Consider the following 21,896-nt stretch of genomic DNA (forward strand, 5'->3'; position numbering starts at 1 on the left):
ACAATGGAAAAAATAAAAATATGAGTAAATACATTTCCTTCTCCTCTTTAGTCTTTTAAATTATGTTTGATAGTTGAAGCAAAAATTATAAGATTGTGTGATGTGGTTCTAAATGTACGGAGAGGAAATATTTAAACAACAATATAAACTGGAGAGGGTAATGAGTCATAAAGAGAGGTAAGGTTTCTATATTTCACTCAAACTGGTGAAAAGATGACACCAGTAAATTATGAATATATAATGTAATACCTAGAGCAACTCCTACAGCTATACAAAGAGAAACATTCAAAATCAGTATAGATAAATTGAAATGGAATTCTAGAAGTGTTCAAGCAACCCTTAGGAGAACAGGCAAAATAAAACAGAGAACTGAAGACCAGAGAGAAGAACAGTAAACCAAAAAATAAAGGAGCAGGCTTAAGCCCTAACTTTATCAATAATTACATTAAATGTAAATGATCTAAATACACCAATTAAAAGATGGAGATGGGCACAATGGATTAAAAAACATAACCCAACTATATGCTGTCTACAAGAAATCTACTCACATGTAGTGATATAGGTATGTTGACAGTAAAAGAATGGAAGATATATCATGAAAACATTAATTAAAAAAGGTAGGAGTGACTACATTAATAACAGATAAAGTAGATATCAGAGCAAAGAAAATTACTAGGGAGCAGAATGGGATATTATATAGTGATAAGAGGGTCAACACACAAAGAAGGCATTGTAATCCTAAGTGTGCTGGCAACAAACAACAGAGCTGCAAAATATGTGAAGCAAAAACTAATAGAAGTAAAAGGAGAAACAACAATCCATAATTATAGTTGAAGACTTCAATATTCTTCTCTCAATAATCGATTGAATACCTAGATATGGCATGGATCAATTCTTTGAAAAGCACAAACTATCACAATTCATTTAATATGAGATAGATAATTTGAATAGCCCTGTAACTGAATTTATAATTCAAATACTCCAAATAAAGAAATCTCCAGGCCCACATGGTTCCACTGGAGAAGTCTACCAAACATTTAAAGAACAATTAACACCAATTCTACACAATCTTTTCCAGAAAACAGAAGAGGAGATCACCCTTCACAATTCACTCTATGAAGCTAGAAGTACCCTGATACCAAACCAAAGAAAGTACAAAAAAAGAAAATTACAGACCAATATTCCTTGTAAATTTAGATACAAAAATCCTTAACAAAATATTAGTGAATACAATTCAGAAACATAGAAAAACTTTACACCATGACCCGGTGGGGTCCATTCCAAGGATGCGAGTTTGGCTCAATATTAAAAAATCAATGGGTGTAATCCATCATATTAACAGGCTAAAGAAAAAAATTACATGATCATATCACTTGATATAGAAAAAGCATTTGGCAATATTCAACACCCATTCATGATAAAAACTCTCAGAAAAATAGGAATGGCAGAGAACATGCTTAATTTGATAGACAGTATCTATAAAAATCTACAGCTAACGTTGTATTTAATGGTGAAAGACTGAATGCTTTTCCATCTAAGATCAGGAACAAGACAAGAATGTCTGTTTTCACCACTCATATCCAATATTGAAAGTTCTAGCCAGGGAAACAAGGCAAGAAAAAGAAACAAAAGGCCTATAGGTTGGAAAGGAAGAAATAAAACCGTTCCCTACTTGCAGATGACATGGTTATGTAGAAAATCTCAAGGAAGCTCCAAAAAGATCTAGAACTAGTGAGTTCAGCAAACACACAGAATAAAAGATAAACATTCCGTTGTGTGCCGGTCTCAGCCTATCAATAACTAATGTTGTAGTTGGACCGGCCCTTGTGGTTCTTACTTTAGTTGTAAGATGCCTTTCACCAATAATCATCAGAAAACTTTGAAAAAACAGGGGGTTATCACTTATAGGACCTGGAAGTCACACAGCAAGGTCATGGGTAGAAAGAGAGAGAATGCGCAGGCCTGGGGTTCTGTGTTTATTGGCGTCAAGGGTGGGGGCCTAGGATTTCAAGGGCTCACTCTTTACTGGTGAATTTAAAACATGAGAGTAGGAATTTAAAGCACAGGCAGAGAAAAAATAAGTGGCCCAAATGGTTAGTTATTGAAATTGACCAAGATCTCTAAAACAAAAGAGCCTCAGTAGGAGCAGGTGGCCTGGCTCTTTATCTAGCTGTGTGGCTGGCAATGTATTTATTCGAGATAGCCATCGTTGAAGGGGATACCTCTTTGAAGTGAATGCCTTGGCAAGTGAAGCTTAAGTCAGGCACTTGAATTACAAAGAAGGAAAAAAACTCCAACAACTGTCAGGGCTTACACCACACATTCAAAAATCAATTGTATTTCTACGTAGCAGAAATGAATTCATGGACACAAAAATTAAAAATATGACGTCATTTATAATTGCTTAATGAAAGAGAAATACTTAGGTGTAATTAAAACAAAACATATACAGGAACTTGTAAAACTACAAGATGCTGATGAAAGAAAACAAAGATCTAAATAAATGGAGAGCTACATCGCGTTCATGGATTGCAAGACTCAAAATAGCAACGATGTCAATTCTCTCCAAATTGATATATACAGATTTAATGCAATTCCTATAAAAAAACACAACAAGATATTTTGTAGATATTGGCAAGACTATTCTAAAAATTATATGGAAAGGCAAAAGAACTAGAATAGCTAAAAATCTTGGAAAAAGACAAATAGGTGGGGGAAAGAAAGTACAGTCTACCTGACCTCAAGACTTACTCAGCTACAGTAATCCAGACTGTGTGACATTGGTAGAGGAACAGATAATTAGATCAATGAAATAGAGAACCCAGAAATAGACCCACATGAACCACATGAAAAAGCCCAACTGATTTTTGACAAAATCAAAAGGGTAATCTTTTCAACAAATGGCACTAGAACAATTGGACATCCATCTGCAAAAAAAAAAAAAAAGAAAAGAAAACCCAACAGAAAAACCCGAAACCTAAATTTCACACCTTACACAAAAATTGTGAGAATGGGTCATGGACTTAAACACAAAACTTCAAAACTTTTAGGAAAAAAGTTTCAATTAGGACTAGGTAAAGAGTTCTTAAACTTGACACCTAAAAGCTTGATCCACAAAAGAAAAAAAAATTAGATTTCGTCAAAATTAAAATCTTTTTCTCTGTGAAGGATTCTGTTAAGAAGCTGAAAAGACACTACAAAGTGAGAGAAAACAATTGCAAACCATATCGCTGACAAAGGACTAGTATCTAGGACATATAAAGAACACTCAAAACTCAACAATAAAAAACAAAACAATCTAATGAGAAAATGGACAAAAGACATGAAGAGACATTTCACTGAAGAGGATAAACAGATGGCAAATAAACACATGGAAAGGCGCGCAACATCATTAGCCCTTAGGGAAATGCAGATTACAACCACAATAACTTCTCACTACACACTTGTCAGAATGGCCAAATAAAAAAATGGTGACAACATCAAACGCTGACAAAGATTTGAAGAAACTGGATTACTCAGACATTGCTAGTGGGAATGTAAAATGGTAGAGTCTGGTAAACAATTTGGCAATCCCTTAAAAAGTGAAGAAACACAAAAATCTGTACATGAATGCTCATAGAAACTTTATTTGTAATAGCCAAAAGCCAGAAAAAATCCAGATGTCCTTCAATGGGTGAATGGTTAAACAAACCACAGTACATCCATACCATGGAATACTATTCAGTAAGAAAAAGGAACAAACTATTGATACACACAACTGGATGAATTTCAAAGAATTATGCGCAGTGAGAAAATCCATCTCAACAGGTTGCATATCGTATGGTTCCATTTACATAACATTCTCGAAATGACAAAATTATAGAAATGGAGAACAGATTAGTGGTTGGCAGAGATTAGAGGAGGGGGCTGGGGGCAGAAGGGAGGTGGGCATGGCTATAAAAGGGCAACAGGAGGGATCCTGGTGATGGATGGAAGGCCCTGCATCTTGACTGTGTCAGTGTTAAAATCCCGGCTGCGATCTGATTAACGTTAGAGTTTTCAAGATGCTATCACTGGGAAATCTGGGTAAAGCATACATTTCATAGAACTGCATGTGAACCTACAATGACCTCAAAAGAAAAAGTTTTGTTTACTTTTAAAAAGCATATACTGTATGATTCTACTTAAATGAAGTTCAAAGGCAGACTAACTTATGGGTGATAGAAATCAGAACAGCAATCACCCCTGGCAGAGAGGAACTGAGTGGGAAGGGGCACAAAGAATCCTTTAGGGGATAATGGGAAGGTCCTATGTTTTGCTTTGGGTGGGGATCACAGGTACACACAAATATAAAGATTTATTGAGCTGTATACTTATGAATTGTGTACTTTAAATACACACACACACACACACACACACACACAGACGGAGCATTCTACCAGTCCCTTGAATTGTTTTTGTCTCTTTGGATTAACTATATAGCTTGCCATAAGATGATGCTCATAATTTATTCTGCTAAAATAACAGTGATCTTTTTTCCCTTTAGAGCTAAAGAGAATCCCTGGATTTAAAACATTTCTAAATAGTGACATGCAGAATACAAAACATCTTTTTGTTTGTTTGTTTGTTTTGAGGAACATTGGCCCTGAGCTAACATTTGTTGCCAATCTTCCTCTTTTATTTTTCCTCTCCCCAAAGCCCCAGTACATAGCTGTATATCCTAGTTGGAGGTCATTCTATTTCTTCTATGTGGGATGCTGCCACAGCATGGCTTCATGAGCGGTGCCATGTCCAGACCCAGAGTCTCAACCAATGAACCCTGGCCGCTGAAGCAGAGTGCCCGAACCTAACCACTTGGCCTTGGGGCTGGTCCCCAAAGCATCTTAATATTTGAGGAAAAAAGTCTGGGTAGCTGTCCTGAGGTGGGCCACTCTTCATTGTGGGGATGCCTTTCACTTGTGGAATGCTTTGCTCATCTCACAGGAGTAACTATTCATTCAGCAAGTATCCAATTAACAGAAGAACTCAGCCCCCTGCCTCCCTCCTGCTCAGGTGTGGCACTGTGGTGGCCAGGCGACTCACTCCGAGGACTGATGCCCTGCTGCCGGGAAGAGATCCAGCCTTGCATTTCCATCCCTCCCAACCCCACTGAGCCATCGGTGTCCCTGGGACTCAGAGGAGGTGTCATCCCAGCGAGAGGGAGTTTCCTACGACCTGACTTGGGCCAAATGGGGTCCTTTCACGCCTGTCTTACCTTCAGGATTTCAGCAAACGGGTGAAAATAACACCTGTTCGCTATGCTGTGCTGGACCGTCAGTCACTATTGGCGGGGGGCAGGGATCGACAAAGCAAGAGAATCCAAACGAGAGAGGATATTGGTCTTCAGGGGAAATGACCCACTGTCAGAAGCAGGCAGAGCCACAGCCAGCGTCAGAGCCCTGCAGGGTGGGATCCAGAGGTGGTGGCTCTACATCCCCCAGGGCCTGGGGACTCCAGTGCAGGTGGCTGAGGGACCACCACCAATGGGGGTCTTCACAGGTACAGGATCTCTGGCTTGTTCCTAACACCAGTGTTCAAATCTAAGCACTCCACTTTCTTCAATCCATCTAGACAACGTTAATTTTGATTTTCTGTGGTCAGGATGCCACAGCTATTCTCTTTGCTCCGATTCCACATTCGAGAACCAGGCAGACCTTAGACATCCCAAGCAGGGTGAGGTGCAGCCCCACTGTAAACAGGCGGCTGACATTCTGCTTGTACGTCAGAGTTCTGAGTCTGGGTTCTGTGAACCAGTCGGTAGGAGCCTGACTCACTCCTAGTTCTGGCTGTGTACAGCAGATGCCCAATCCAGGGGATTCCCCCTACCCCCCACCAACGCACGAGAGGCCTCTCCTTCAGTCTCTACCTCAGAGATCTCTCTTTCTGATTCAATATCCACCAATTTCAATAAAAGACCTAACACAAAAATCAGGCAAATATGTTTAATTTTTTAAAATAACTGATGGCAAAATAAAATATTTACATCACATCATACTGTGTAAACATGTAAGGTCTCTGTACAAAGAAATATACATGCAAAATAATGTAAAAATTTAACTGAAATAATAAAAGAAACAATACACAAATAAAAGTTGTGAGGTTACGAATACACATCCAGTTTTGAATCCAATTTCTTTTAAAAAGTTTCTGTACAATTTTACAAGAAACAAACAAACAAAAACCCAACAAAAGAATAAATAAAATACATCGGAAGCTGCAAAGCTTAACTATGCCAGTTTATGGCTCAAGACCCAGGTGTCTGGCTGGCTTGGGAAGCAGGCTGGTCTCCTTTTTTAGTGTATTTCACACGACAAAGATAAAAAGACATCCAGAAAAATTCAAGCGTGCCCAGAAACCCGGAGTCTTTTGTTGAAAGGCCTCCCCTGCACCAGAGTAATTCTGCCACAGTGACACAGACATCGGACGCCAGCCTCAAGGCGGCTAGTGCTTCATTGGCTTTTTTTTTCTTACCAAAAGCTCAAAATCCAGCCAATTTTTGTACAGAAAGTTGAACGTCAAAAAGTCTAAAAAGTTGTAAATGTCCAGACTGATTTTGGGAAAAAAAATAATACTTTGGCATTCTGAATAATAGCATAATAAATTTTAAAACATTACCCTATTATCCAGTTTTATATTCAGAGTATGAAATCACTTTGTACAGTCCTCGAAACCGACAAATTTCACGAAGAGTTAAGTCTCCTTGAACCGATGGCACAGGGCTACGACCCCCCACCCCTCCCCCGACACACGCACACAACCATAAAGCTCACCGTACGAAGTATGTGCTTTTTCTATATATTTATTACAGGTACAACAGAGGTCTTCATAAATAGTTGCATAAAATGTTAAAGCCACAACATTGCACATGATATGAAATAAAACCAAAAAAACCCCAATGAGTGCATTTACAGTATTTTCATCTGACTGTATACTGCTCAACAATCTGATTGACGGCTTGGGGGTGGAAGTGGAAGGAGGGGGCAGCGGGGCAGGACCCAACCTGATGTCCTCGGATGATGGGCAAGCCCTCTGACCCCCGAAGGAAGCCCCGGGAGGTGGGCGGGGAGCGGGAAGGAGGGCAGGTGGGGCCAGGACAGACGGAAGGCAGGACCAGTCTTATATACAAGTAAGGCCTACATTTCATCAGAGCAAAACGATTCATTCTATTTTTATGCAAAAGTTTGAGGTTGAATGCACGTTTCAGAAGCGTAGTCTGGCGTCCCGGCGAGGCACACGCAGACCAGGCAGCTGGAAAAGCTCAGAGCCAGGTGGACACCGAGCCCCAGATGAGGCCGTGGGGACAGCCACCTCGAGGGTGAGTCTTCCCCAGAGGTGTCTGGGATCTCTGTTTTGTTCGTTAACACCAGTGGTTGAACATAGGCATTTTGTTTCCTTGAATAAATCTTGGAAAATGTTAAATTTGCAAAATTCTATTCACGTTCATTTAAAAAAGTTTCTTTTTACTTTTTGCAGAAACCTGAATAAAAGACTGTGATACAGCAACGCGGTCTCTGCTTGCGCAGAGTGTTAGAGAAGGTCCTCCACCCCAGCACAGCCTCGCAGCCGAGTCCCAGCACTGCCGAGCGCGGGTCACTCGCGATGCTATTTCACACGATGAACGCACGGCAGCTGATCAGTTATGTTGGTTGGTGTTTCTCTTCAAAACTCAAATTAACAGCTGATTGGCAGGTGAAAGAGAATGAGAAAGAACTTCAAGATAGGTCAGACTCTAGGCAAAAGCCTGCTCTGTAAGAAGTTTTTAATGCTACGAATAGGTCGAACATCGTTCTGGTGTTTGCGCCGCTCAATGAAGGAGGTCAGTCTGGACGTGTCGAGGACGCCCGCGCCTTTGCCATGGCCATGGCCCGCCTGCAGCCACTGCTCCTGGAGGGCCAGCGCAGCCGAGGGACGTTTGGCAGGGTCCTCTTGTAGGAGGAAGCACACGAAATCCTTGGCCTTCTGGCTCACTCCTTTAAAGTAGTCATCTGGGAAACTAAAGTCTAGTCGGCAAATGTTCAGGCAGGTCTCTTCCACGCTGTCATCCAGGAAGGGGGACACGCCGCTAAGAAGGACATATGTGAGCACTCCAACACTCCACGAATCCGAGGTCAGGGAGACGGGGTTCCCAAGGATGATTTCGGGGGCTGCAAATTCGGGGTTCCCCAGTAACGGGTGGATGTAGTAGGTCGTGTTGAGTTGGACAGCATCTCCAAAGTCAGCCAATTTAATCGTTGGCTTGGCTACACTCTGATCCACCAGGATATTTTCGGGCTAGAAGACAGGATGAGACAACTGTCATTTTCATCAACCCCAATCTTAATCTGCAAGTGACACTCACCAGGAATCTAGGAAGTCAACTGGTACAGACTGTCCACGTGCAAGACAGGATGAAACTCAGCACACAGGCCCAGCAAAGAGGAAAGAGTGCCAGCAGAGGAATGCTCCCCCAGCTTGGCACAGACCAGCCTTCGCTCTGGAAATCAGCATCGAGTTGCTGTGTTACACACAGTGACGCCTGTTTATGAAGCTGGGTGATCATCTTTGCTCCCAGCACTAACAGTAACAGTCTCCTTCCCTTCTCAGTCCCACAAAAGCCCGGAAAAACTCACAGGAACTTTCTCATGAAATGCTGCAAGATCTCAAATGTTTATCTAGGATTTTATTGATTGTTTATATCACTGGAAGCAAACTTTTTTTTTTTTAAGGAAGATTAGCCCTGAGCTAACTACTGCCAATCCTCCTCTTTTTGCTGAGGAAGACTGGCCCTGAGCTAACATCGTGCCCATCTTCCTCTGCTTTATATGTGGGATGCCTACCACAGCATGGCTTGACAAGCAGTGCCATGTTCACATCCAGGATCCGAACCGGGAACCCCGGGCCGCCAAAACAGAATGTGCACACTTAAACGCTGTGCCACCGGGCCAGCCCCTGGATGCAAACTCTTAAAAACAGAGATTAGAAATACATGTTCCTATCCCCCACTCCCTCATATTTGTCCCCAGTCCCCCTGGGGGTTCCTGTCCTGGGTTCAGAGGACAAGCTGAGTGGTCCCTATGCCGGGGGGCTGAGCTATGCTCAGACACGCCGCTCGCCCCGAACGGGGCCCCACTAACCTTTAGGTCCAGGTGTGCTATCCTGCAGTTGTGAAGGTATCGGACGGCTTCCAGAACCTCCCCCAGGTACGCCCTGATCTTCCCTTCGGTGAGGTTTCCCCATCGCACCACACAGTCCAGGAGACGTCCCTGGTCAGCCCTGTGGAAGGAGGAACGTGTGAGATGCCCACTATGGGTCCGGCTGGTCCACTTTAGAGACCTCTCTGGTCTAACATGGAACAGACATGTTGTATCTCAGGTGACCTATCTTAAGACACCTATTCCTCGTGACAACTTTCTGAGAAGAATGTTTCACTGTCCCCATTTTACAGATGAGGAAACTGGGCATAGAGAAGGTATGTAACTTTCCCCAGGTCACACAGCGTAAGTGAAGGCTGGAAGTGCAATGAGGTGGTGTGGCACCCCGGCCTCTCTAAACGTTGGTCTATGCTGCTTTCTTTGCCAAAGGGAAATTTATAGTAAGATCAGCCACTTGTCTAGTGATGGGGAGAATTTGATAGTAAGTAATTGTTATGAAAATAAATCCAATTAACACGATAGTGAGGCCAAACCATTTAGTTTTTCAGCGAAAAGAAACGACAGCTGAACGCAGTGAAATCTTAAACCATAAATGGGGGTCTTATAGATTTTTGACGAGGACTCTAGGACGGATCTTGTTAGAAATCCCTAGGAAGATGAGCGGTAACTGTCAGTCATCCGGCTTCTAGAGCAGAAACAACCTCCCAGCACCAAGGACCCACAGGGCCGGGTCTCTGCTCGAAGAGTATCTGGCCCCACAGCAATCCTCTAAAGTAGCTGAGACTTTAAAGGACGCCAAGGTTGAGACATGAGCCCAAGGCCACACAGCCAGTGCGAGGCAGGCCAGGGCCTGACACTAGGCTGGTTGTGTCCAGGCCCCGAGTCCACTGACGTACCCTTTGCACAAGATCAGCCTCCTGAGGGCCTGCCTACTCCCTTCCATCATCTGATAGGTTTGCTATTCCAGAGAGAGGGGTGGAAGGGGTTCACGACGCTCCAGCGGGAGGTTCTAGCTGTGTAGTCCCGGGCGGGCAGACCCTCCTGACATGTCCCCTTCCCCAGGGATCAGGGGCACCAGCAGAGGTGTCGGGGGAGGTGAGGCTGGACCCGGGACCGTTGGAGCCCTGCGGCAGCCTTGCCCTGTGAAGGTCATGGCGTGGAGGTACTTACAAATTTTTTAAGAAAAAGAACACAACAAACAAAAAATCAGGTGCAGGGCCTTGAGGGACTCCCTGCAGGCGAGGGGCCTGAAGCTCGAGCCCCGGGGTCACCGTGGACACAGTGGACATGTCCCTGGGTGGCTCCATGGGGGGGTGGCGCCTGTGGTCTGTCCTAGTCTTTCCACTTACAAATGTACCAAGAACTGTGAAATGGTGCAAGGGGTTCTGCTTTGGCCAGTGGCCAGACGTTGCAAATCCAAGTATACGTGTGAAATGACTCCCCCTAACGAGGACGAGGAATTTACACAAAGCTAAATCCGAGATGTTTCAGAGAGTGAGAAGGCTCCCCGGTGGGCTGCCCAGCCCCTGCTGCTGGCACTTTGGGCCAGACAACTGTCTGCTGGGGGCTGTCCTGAGCCCTGCAGGATGCCAAGCAGCACCTCATCCTCAGCTGTGACAACAAAGGCGGCTCCAGACATTGCCGAATGTCCCCTGGGGGTAAAACTGCCCCGGCCCCGCCGGTCCCCCCAGCAGCACTGCTCAAGGGTCACAGTTTCACTCGCTCTTTAAACGCCTGAACTGCGTACTGAGGCCACACACAGGGCCCAGGAAGCACAGTGGGGCCCAGTGGGGCTGCTCTGGTCAGAGGCTCGCCCCCTCCGGAGGGTGTTCTTTCAGTGGGGTGCATCTTACCACCCCCATCCTAACCCTCCTTTGGCGGGCAGGAGCCCGACCAGAGGGGCGGGACTGACTCTGGGGCTGAGCCAGATGCCCGAGGCATCGGGCGTGACCAGGTCTGGTGAGCCCCACCAAGGGGCCCCCAGCCTTGCCCAGCCCTGAGCAGATGTATGGAGTCAGGTCGGCCTAAGACGACCAGCAGTGACATGAGTCTCAGCACCCCACACAGCCTGGCCTCTCGAGATGGTGGGGCACCAGGTGGCCTCTCCGGGTTGGCTGGGACCCCACGGGAGCCCGGGTGGTGCTGGGAGTTTGGATGCTGGCCTTGTCAGCACTACTGAAGGCTGTCCTTCTTCCTGCCATTACCAGAAAGCTCTAAACTGTAGTCTCTGTTAGTAAACGTAGGTTTCAGAAGTTCTGTGAATCCTAAAATCCCTATTTCTAACCTCCTTAGGGAACAAACAATGAGACCACTTGGAGTTGAGGTTGAGGGTTACAATGAGGGCGGAAAGCAATGTGTACGCACATTTCTAGAACCAGGACATAGCTGGTTGGGGTCTCAAAGGTATCGAGGAGGCCAACAAGGAGCGGGTGCTGGAGGTTCTGCAGGATCCCAAGCTCGCGGGTGACCTGGTCGCGCTTCATCAGCTTCTTGTTCACAAACTTAGTGGCCACTGTGCGCTTGGTTCCCTTCTGATCACATCTCTTAACGACAGAGAACCTGCCCCTGGAAAACAGGTTGAGAAGATGATTTCAGAGGACTCTGAGTGTGTCACGGAGAAAAGGCTGTGACCCTGAATGGACCGGTTGTGGGGCAGCCCGCCCTGGCTGGCGACCCCAGCCCTGTCCACAGGCCCTGATCGCCCCGCTCACTCCACACAGGGGCTGTGGACCCACTATGGTCCCGCTGAAGCCTGCCTGTGTCCCAGGCCCTGTGCTGTGTGACTCTGGCTCGCCTCCCTTGTGGAGGCTGACTCCATTTCCTCACCCTGTGTCTGGGCAGGCCACGTGAACTCCTCCGCCACTGAATGTGGCAGAAGTGACACCATGAGACTCACCAGGCAGCTTCCACCTTTGCTCTCATGGAAAACTTTCACCATCATGTGAAAAAGCTTGGGAGGGACTACTTGGTGCCTCCTAGTCACCTGGCGCCCCCGCTTTATAAACAGAGTGTCTCCTGCTGTCATCTGCCTCTGACTTGTCACTGTAGGATGCCTATGTGGGGCAGGTAACTGGTCTCCAGTTCACGGTCTCTAGAGCTGCACTCAATGAACCACACCTGAGAAGCTTCAGATGCACCTTGCTTTGACGGGGGCGAGATCCTGGACCTCAAGCCCGAGCCTGCTGCCATGATGGGAGATTTGGGGGGGTGGGGGTGGGGGGCGGCAGGGAGTGTGAGGAATGTAAGTAAATCTGTGGCCAGGCGGCAGCTGCGGTGTGTTAAAGAGGGCCACTCCTTTGCTCCTCCTCCCATGCAGAGGCGGAGCCCTCTCTCCTCTCTTGAATCTGGGCTGGCCCGAGGCTGGTTCTGACCCACAGGACATGGAGGGAGCATGGCTGTTGATTTCAGAGGCTGGGCCTTAAGAAGCCTTGCGGCTTCTGCTTCCTCCAGCGCATGAGGAAGCCCAGGGTGAAAGCTGACGTGGAGAGGGCCCCATGGCCCAGGCGAGGCTGCAGGCATGGGCGTGAGATGTGGGCATGCCAGCTGACTGAGCTCAGGAGAGACCAAGAGAGTAACTGCCCTGATGGGCACGTTGCGTGACGTGACAGATCGCTGCTGCTCTGGGACAGCAAGCGCTGGTGTGCCTCGTGCGGCAACCTGACAGCTATGTTAGGCTGACACACACAGACGTGCGCACAGATAACTGGAGCCATGACACCTGGGAGGGCCACTGGAACATCAAGTGGCTGCTGCTGGGACAGCTGCTTGGAAAGTCTCCTGAGAGAGGCAAGCTCAACTGTCATGCTTTTTGACCTCCTTCCTGCGACATGGGTGATGTGGATTAGCACTGTGTGGATAGATGGCGAGCCGAGTCAGAAGGAGCCCGGGTCCTGAGGGTACGGCCCTGGGGTGGAGTGAAACAGCCCGCTCTGCTGAACGCCTCTCAGCTGTGCAGGCGTGCCCTGCCATTCCACCTAAACCCCTACACACAGCTGAAACCTGCGGACATGTCGGCCTTTCTCAACCGAGACCCCATGCGAGAATGGAGACCTACAAGAAATGGTGTGAGGGACTCTTCTCTGAATTCCCCCAAGGATGGGACATAGCTAGACTCCTCGATGCACAGCAGAAAAGCTCACACTACATCAGTGGATGGCGTGTGGCACAGGCCTGAATTGTCTCTTGGACTTGAGCTGAAAACGTCGTCTTCACTTCCTCAGTGTTTAATATCTAAAGGCAATCACGGGGTACGTTTCAAACATAACATATAAGTTCCAATTGCTGGCAGAATACACCGTTTAACTTGGTCAACCTACCCTCACAGTCAACTACACCTTACACTCTGCTCTCTCGGAAGGGGCTCTGGGCTTTGGACCATACCTGCCGAGCTCAGCCACCTCGCTGTAGAAGGAGTCAAAGTTGTCTTTCCAGGTCACCATGATCCCATCACTGCCTGGACCTGCAAGAAGAGCAGCACGTCCCCTGAGCTGGTTCATACGTGGCGCTTCTCAGGGAAGGAGTCTACAAGGCCTGTGCTGTCCAACTCGGCAGCCACATGCGGCCACTGAGCTCTGCGCTGTGGCTCATCGGGACGGAGACGTGCTGGAAGTGTAACATACACACTGCATGTTGGGACTTAGGAGGAAAAAAGATGCATTTGTGTGATAGAAACACACACACACTTCCTTTTCCGTTATTTTCCTGCTCGTGTCTCCGTGGTGGGACTAGCCCCGTATTTTCCTAAACTCCCTAAGCTTTCACATGTGATTTACTTAAAAAAATAAAACTCACATGTATAATTTCTGTGACATCTTTTAAAATTAGAACACCAGTGATTCTTTGCTCTCAAACTCAAGATTTTCTTTTTCTCTTGTGCCATGATACAAAAATCAGAGCTTCCTTTCTTTGACTAAACAAGGTTAAAATATAAGGGGTTAAAATATGTGGGATAAAAGGTCTAAGGCGATTCTGTCTGCTGTCTACACTCAGCGTGCTCCCAGACCGAATTCCCCTTTTAGTTCAGAGTTTTATTCTCGCTCTTCGAAGTGGCTTCCCATATCTGGAGCAGATGCAGGATCAAGGAGAGGTCTCAGCAACGCTGTATTGCAGGGCTAGCCTTCTGTAAAATGACAGCTGGAAATTGATCGGTGCGTATTGTTGCTGAGCATCTGCATATGCAAAGTGCAACTATGGGAAACTTAAAAAGGCCTAAGACACGAGTTCTGCCTCCAGTAGCTCATGGTTTAGCTGAGGAGAGAGAACAAGGCCTTGCTGGGCAGATGGGAGAGCAAGAGTGTCACACTCAAGCAGCTGGGGTCCCACCATGGTCGCCCTGTGCTCAAGGATCAGGAGGACAAGCCCGGAAGGGCTGCCGTCAGGGTCTAAGGCATGGAGCCTTCACAGGCCTCAACCACACCCCATCCTCCTTCCTCTCACTCCTGTTTCACATGAGACCAACTCAGAGTAGATTCTCTGGAGCCAAAGTGTCAAAGGGATTATCGGATAAAAGCGGAATTGGATCCCAGAATGCGTTTTGAGTACTGAAAACACAGAATGCACCACAGGCTGGCAGCAGAGGCTCAGCGGCCAGTGGCCTCACTCAGAGGCCTTCATAGGGCACCTCCTCTGACCTCACAAGAGGTGAGATCACCTGCCCTGGGACATCCAGAGACCGTGGTCTGCGACTTGCAGCTCTCGTCTGGAACTCCCCCGAGTGACTAAGTGTCATATATTTCCAGCCGTGTCGCGTGTAGGGGGGACTCTGGACTTGAGATTCCCGGAAGATGGGCACCAGCCAGGGCTGCCACTTACCTAGAACCCTCAGACTGGCCGCACACGAAGCTGAGCCCATGTCATTCACAGCGATGCACGTGTAGAGGCCGTCATCTTCTGTGGTCGCACCGACGATCTTCAGAGCGGCCTCTCCTAAGTCACTGCCGCACAACAATACATCAGCGTCAGAAAGGCTCAGCTCCCCCAGCGTGGCCCCCAACCTCTCCTTCTGGGTCACAGGAAAGTAGGAGCTCAAGTGCAGATGAGCAATTTCAAGTGGAATTTTAATTTTAGTTCCATGCCCGGTGTGAAAGGCTCCCTCATGGAAAGCGTCCAGTGAGGAAGGTAACTGAAGGAGGGACCACGTCCGTCACAGCGGGACCAGCCTGTGAAACCGGCCGTCGAGGGCCTCCCTCACCTGTACGAGATGCTGTAGTGACCATCGTTGTTCAAGGTGTTGTGTTCAGGGCCCTTCCAGGTGATCGAGGCCTTGGGGCGGCCACAAACTCGACATCTCAGAACAACGGTCTCCCCTGTCTCACACGTGACCTCACTCAAGGGAATGACGAATTCCGGGGGAACTGCACGAGAGGGGTCAGTCACACGTCACTTGCAGCTCCCTCCCACGCCCAGGGCCTCCCCTCACACACAGGAGACCCACGCTGCTGCCCCGGCCCAGAGCACCGTTTCCCGAGGTTACATTCGACCCTGAGACCTGCCATCTTAAGACCAGAAGACAAAGGTACCAGAACTCACCGTCATAAATGTAGTTGGGATTGAGAAGCTGAAATGGAAAAAACACACAGGTGTTAATCAAAACCACGAGCTGTTTACACGTATATTACTTTCATTCCAGGGCTACAATTCCCATGGAAAGATGAGCAGAAATATGACCTGGATTGCCTGGGTACCAATCAAAACACACCATGTCTCCACCGCCTTTAAGAGCACCTGAAAGCTTCATGTCACATGAATTTGAGTGAGTTTTTTCCTTCCTACCCACAAACACAAAAATGCTGCTTAAATTCGGAGATGTCCATTTTTCTCCTCTATGGGCTGAGTCCAGCTGGTCCCTGGACCCCTTCCTTCTGCAGAATGGCCAGTGTCCTAACCCAGGGTCCTCGGATTCCCTTTGGGAGATATGTTCTTTTTCTCCAGGTAAAACCCCCACAGGTTTGAGGCAATCTGATGATAAAGGAGTAAAGCTGACAGAAGCAAGGGAATTTGCTGGAGCCAAGGAACCTGCAGCTCCACATCCAGTCACTTCCCCTGTGGTCCAGGCGGGACACGGAAGGAAGTCTGAGCCACAGCTGCCCTCACTGTCTGTTTCTGAGAACTCGTCTCTGCCTCCTCCGGGGGCCTAATGGTGTCCTTTGTGAGCCAGGCGCGCACTGGGTGAGTGTGCACGTGTAAACCTGGTTCCATGGAACACACACAGCCTCCGCACAGCCCCACAGGGTCTGCTCGCAGGGCAGGGTGGTGGCGTGCTGGGAGGCGGCTCATCGCGTGTGCAGCCAGCCGATGCCTGAGGAGTGCGCGGCTCTCTGCCACCCCTCCCGCTGGCAGCCCCACCCCGAGGCCGCGGCCAGCTCACCTTCACAGATACCTTGTTGCTGAGTCCTTCCCGCGACTTCCGGTAACCATTCTCTAACTTGCCTTCCCGTTTGCCGTCTTTCTCTTTTTTCTCAGATTTTTTCCTTAAACGGAGTGCTGTGTGCCAAGATGTTGACTTCCTGGGGAGAATATAACACATCCTTAGTGTTATGCCTCTCCAGGGTTCCATAATGAGCCCTGACAGCACTGGAAAAAGCTGATTGTTCCACGTATGTGGGTCAGGTGACCGAGGACACTTCAGAAACAGGGATCTCTGCTAACAACACCGGGAATCACTGCCTGTGATTCTCAACAACCAGGAGGTAAAACCAACACATTCTTTTTTAATATTAATCCTTAAAATTTGAATGCAAAATTTAAGGATTAAAATATACAGGTGCCTGTGATGGTTAATTTTATGGATCTTCACTGGGCCATTCATTGGATGCTCGGATATTTGGTCAGACATTATTCTGGGTGTTTCTGGATGAGATCAACGTTTTAACTGGTAGAGTAAAGCAGATTACCCTTCATATGGTGGTGGGCCTCAGCCAATCAGCTGAAGGCCTGACTAGAACAATAAGACCTGCAAAAGAGAATTCTCTAGCGGGTACCTTCGGACTTCATCGGCACCACTGGCTCTCCTGGGTCTCCAGCCTGCTGCCACAGTGCAGATTTAGATTTGCCAGTCTCCATAGTCGCACAGTCCAATTGCTTATAATAAACTTCTTTTTACACACACACATACATCCTACTGGTTCTATTTCTCTAGAGAACCCTGATAGAGGGCCTGTGAATATTTTTCGAGAAAACAAAATACAAAATGGGATTCTTGAGCAATGTACTAAAATGAAATATTTCTGTGTATCAAGTAGAAACAGAACAAGGGACTGCCACAGAAGTTAGGCTCTCTTAGCCTGAACTCAAGCCAGCAACCCTTGGGTGCGACCACCGAACCCAGAGGCATGAGGTGGTGCTGGGATGCTGGCACATCCATCTGAGACCCATCTGAGGGCACAGCCATGCTTGGGGAGGAATGTGACTGCTGTCAGAGCCTCTGGGTCGGGGTTTTTGGGCTGAAGCCTTTGGAGACTTCAAAAATCACCAAGTCTTGGGGCCAGCCGGGTGGCACGGTGGTTAAGTGTGCACGTTCTGCTTTGGCAGCCCAGGGTTCACTGGTTCAGATGCCAGGTGCGGACACGGGACCACTTGGCAAGCCATGCTGTGGTAGGTGTCCTACATATAAAGTAGTGGAAGATGGGTATGGATGTTAGCTCAGGGCCAGTCTTCCTCAGCAAAAAGAGGAGGATTGGCAGCAGTTAGCTCAGGAATAATCTTCCTCAAAATAAATAAATAAAAAATCACCAAGTCTTGCCATGCTTCCACTCCCGGACGCCATGTGGCTGCCCTCTACCACAGTCAGAGAGATTCAGCAAAGGACAGAGTTTTCGAAACCAGCACTTGGGACTTAGTTTTCTTTAAAATAATGTTTAACGCAGTAAAATTGGTTTCAAGTTTTCTACTTGAAATTAACCTTCCAGAAGATATAAGGCACTGTGGTAATGGCAGCACACAGATCTGTAGCTGCAGCTCACACAATGAGTATCTTCACTGATGTACTCTGGTAACGATTTAAGGGTCCTTGGAAAGTCCTCACCACTCCCCCCTCAAGACCTCTGGGGACTAAATTATTGTCATGCTCTCTAGTGGCTTGAAAAAGCTGTGTGTTTGCAAGTGCAGGTTATTAAAAGAACCTGGTAGAGATGGACGGCCACCCCATCTTCACTTTGGGGTTCCACGTTGCACTTAGAGCTGAACTTGAACTAAGTGACAACGGTGCTGCTCCCTCTCAATGGGCCTCACCCTCCTGGGGCCTCTGCGCCTCCTTTGTGCTCTGGCCCCTCTCCCCCTGGCCGCCTGCCCGGCACTCACTTGAGAGTCCCGTCGGGGTTCTCCATGATGACTGCACTGGTATGCCCCAGGACGAAGCCTGGAATCCAGCCCTCGGCTGCGGGGCACTGGTCAGTGGCGGCTCGGAACACCAGAAACATGTTCTGTTGATTGCTGGCCAGAATTTGAACGACCTCTCCTTGATAGACATTGATCTCATCCTCCTTCACTGCCGTGTAATCGTGTGTCACCAACATGGTGGAGATGTTGCTACTGCTGCTACTTTCACTCTGTAGGGGAAAGATGGAAAAAAAAGGCAGGGAGAAGCTGAAACGAGATCTGAGAACACAGACTCGCTGGTCAGTGTGTGCTGCGACACGGTGACCCAGAGCAGGGCTCACCCAACAGACATGGAGGCACTCCACTCCCTTCCCCCGCCCTCTTTAGTAACCTTGTGCCTCTTTTCCACTAAGTGAAAACCAAGGTGGCTCTAGACAACAATTCAGGAACAATCTAAGAGGTCAGCACAATGATGACACTTTCCTTTTGGAAGCTTTTTATTTAGTCCCATCTTCCTTGCAACCTCAAAGGAACAGCTCAGTCCTTATGTTCATGCCATGCTGGGTTACACCTACGTCACAGGAACGTCACTGTGACCATCATGCTCATTTTAAACTGTTATTAAATCAAAAAGCCACAAAGAGCAGTTCTGCAGCTGAGAGGTTAGACCATGGAGAAGCCCCAAAGTGGCCAGATAAAATGTTCACTGAGAAGGGACGTTCCAGGGTCATGCCAAGTTGCAGGCAGGCCTAAACGTTTCCCCCGCTTTTTCCTTCTAAAAGAAGAATGCAGAATACCTAAAAAGTAAATCAACTACTATTCTGCTCTTACAGGGAGCTGCTCTGCATTCTTTATGTGTCCCCCAGTGGGTGGCCCTTGTAGGAGCTTGCATGATTCAAGTGGCCCAAAGGCAGTGTTGCCATGGGAACACATCACATAGCATCACAGAAGAGCTAGGACACTACTGGGACTCACGCCCAGGAACAGACCCTCGCAGGGAAAGCCTGCCCCCACCTTACCCTGCAGCCCCAGTGGTACCCAAACGCCTCAGGTCCCCACTGTATCTTTATGTCCATCACAGTGACTGACACGTAGCAGGTACTCAGTGTTCAGCTAATGATGCACGATTGCTAAAGTAAAACACTGATAATTTCTTAAGCCCTCCTACCCAAGCCCACAAGTTGAGTGATGTTAGCTGGTGAGCAGAAAAAACACAAGTGGTAGTGTTTGTCCCAAGCTATCATTTACCAAGTGACTTCTGTGACCCAAGGGAGAGGAGAAAGTGGAGACCACTGCTGAGTCCTGAGCTACCTCTTGCCCCATCTCCTCTATCAACAGCTGGGGTGTGGGAAACGGCATCAGGTGCCCTGCTCCCGTTAGTCCTCAGAGACTTCCAGCAACCACGCTGTCTGGATGTTCATGGATCCCCAGGACTGCAATGATGCTACCCTCTGCTAGGCTCTCGGATGCCTGGGGCAGGTCCTAGATTAGCGCAGATGCGACCCCCTAGATGTCAGACAGCCCTGGGCCACTGAGCTGGTGTCAGGTCACGCCGGAGCAGACAGCTGCCTGCTGTCCATGTGCCAGTGCGCTGGGAATCCTGGGGCCATGGCTCTGAATCTAGACTCACAGGGGAAATTTAACTACACACACTAGGGCTGCCAAGCTCTCGTTCCTGTCTCAGCTGAGGAGTCTGTTGATGTTCCTGCCCCTCACGAATGCTCCTGCTGTCCACGTTAGGCTTTAGCCTGTGGATACTCACTCAAACAATTTTATCCTTTTAGCACGTACATCTGTCTCTTGGTATCGGAGGGGGACTGGTTCTAGGATCCCTGTGGATGCCAACACCCAAAGATGCCCAAACCCTTCATCTAAAATGGCACACTACCCTTCCATATGCTGTAAATCCTCTCTAGATTTCTTATAATGCCTAATACTACGTAAATGCTATGTAAATAGTTGTTATACTGCATTGTTTAGGGAATAATGACAAGAAAAAACAGTCTGTATATTTTCAACAGATGCAACCAATGTAGGCCTTTTGATCCATGGCTGGTTAGCTCCTCGGACGTGGAACCCACAGGTACGGAGCTCCGGCTGTACTCTAGTATTCTGACTTATATAGCCACACCCAATAGTTTTGAGACTGCTAAGACAAATTTGCTAGAAAATGTAAACAAAAAACAATTTCTGTGGCACAGCTGCTTTCGGTAATACAGCATACCAGGCTTTGTTTCATAATTTGAGTATTTTGCCACAATAATAAAAGTATATATTTTCTGAACATGTGCCAGGCTAAGTATTAGGCATTTAAAATCTATCTTATTCAATGCTCACAGCCGCCTTGCCAGCAGGCACAAGCATCACTCCCTTACAGAAGGGGAGGTCAGGTATGTGCATGGGCCACTGGCCTGAGAGAAAGGAGGGCTGTTATTGCTGCCCAGGGGGGCAGGCGGGCACAGGGAGGTTGTGTGCCCACATTTGGCTGTGGTACAGTCACTGTCTGGGTTGACCCACATCCACTCCACTCCTGATCTGCGCAGAACTTTCCAGAAGGTGCCCATATAAAGGAAGGAGGAGGACCCGGGCTGTGGGTTAGGCACAGCTGCTTGGCTGTGGCTGCAGACAGCTCCAGGGGAGAGGTCAAGAAGGAAGGAGGCCATTGCTGACCCACCAGGGGGTAAGATGGCCCGAGTGGGCGGGAGCAGGGTACAGTTCCTTTTAACTGAAATACTTCAGAGTCCTAGAGGCCCAAAGCCCATTTTAGGCCTCTAGTGTCTTCCCAGGCTGCTAGGGCATCTCTCTAAGGCACTCTGACTCATCCAAAATACTGGCAACTCCCCTTTCCAGGTTCCCTGCCACATAAGAAAAACTGAGAGGCAGAAATAAGAGGTAACTTCCCAACCTAAACCTTGTGGAACATGTGCCACCCGGACAGTGCCTGTGTCTCAGAGTGAGCATCCCGGGAGGAAGCCAGGAGGGCTGGTCTTCGTGTACGCTCACTGTGTCCAGAGACCAGCACGGGGTTCTGCACTTGAGCAGCTGAGGGGTTCATTCTGCAGCACAGACCCTGAGAACTCCTTGGGCACTGTGGGCAGGAGTCCAGGCTAGGACGAGTTCAAGAGCTTCTCCCTGGCCGATTTCGGAGGGGTCTCAGCTGAAGGCCATGCCTGCATCCCGAGAAGCCAACTGGGAGCCGGCAGGTGGCATGACCAAAACCGAGCTCTGACGCTCACCCGAGCAGTTCAAATCTCAACGGGGGCCAAGCTGCTGTGCAGGACGCAGTAAGGCACCCATAACGGGGACGCCAGTGGCGGGGATGCCTGCCCCGAGCACTTAGTTTTGACAGTAAGACTCAAGGGTAAACAAATGTACCAGGATCCATTTCCTAATTTCTTCCTCTATTCAATATTAAGATTGAGTTTAACAAAA

The 21,896-nt window shown here is 47.9% G+C and overlaps 1 protein-coding gene across 3 annotated transcripts in view; it reads right to left on the reverse strand.

The window, feature by feature from the left end:
* Positions 1–6,801: 6,801 nt before the first annotated feature.
* TRIO (trio Rho guanine nucleotide exchange factor) overlaps positions 6,802–21,896 on the reverse strand; it is a 355,575-nt gene continuing 340,480 nt past the window's right edge. For 2 of the 3 annotated variants that reach the window (XM_070587180.1, XM_070587181.1), the window contains exons 49-57: positions 18,447–18,694; positions 16,516–16,654; positions 15,678–15,705; positions 15,340–15,502; positions 14,961–15,082; positions 13,530–13,608; positions 11,514–11,714; positions 9,132–9,270; positions 6,802–8,289 (exon numbers count right to left, since the gene is read on the reverse strand). In XM_070587180.1, coding sequence (XP_070443281.1) covers positions 7,741–8,289; positions 9,132–9,270; positions 11,514–11,714; positions 13,530–13,608; positions 14,961–15,082; positions 15,340–15,502; positions 15,678–15,705; positions 16,516–16,654; positions 18,447–18,694 — 1,668 coding nt within the window. In that variant the 3' untranslated portion in view covers positions 6,802–7,740. Of the gene's footprint in view, positions 8,290–9,131; positions 9,271–11,513; positions 11,715–13,529; positions 13,752–14,960; positions 15,083–15,339; positions 15,503–15,677; positions 15,706–16,515; positions 16,655–18,446; positions 18,695–21,896 lie in introns of all 3 variants that reach the window. The other variant, XR_011530455.1, reaches the window with a different exon arrangement.

This window comes from Equus przewalskii, chromosome 20 (assembly GCF_037783145.1).
Source record: "Equus przewalskii isolate Varuska chromosome 20, EquPr2, whole genome shotgun sequence".
In the NCBI taxonomy this organism is placed as follows: Eukaryota; Metazoa; Chordata; class Mammalia; order Perissodactyla; family Equidae; genus Equus; species Equus przewalskii.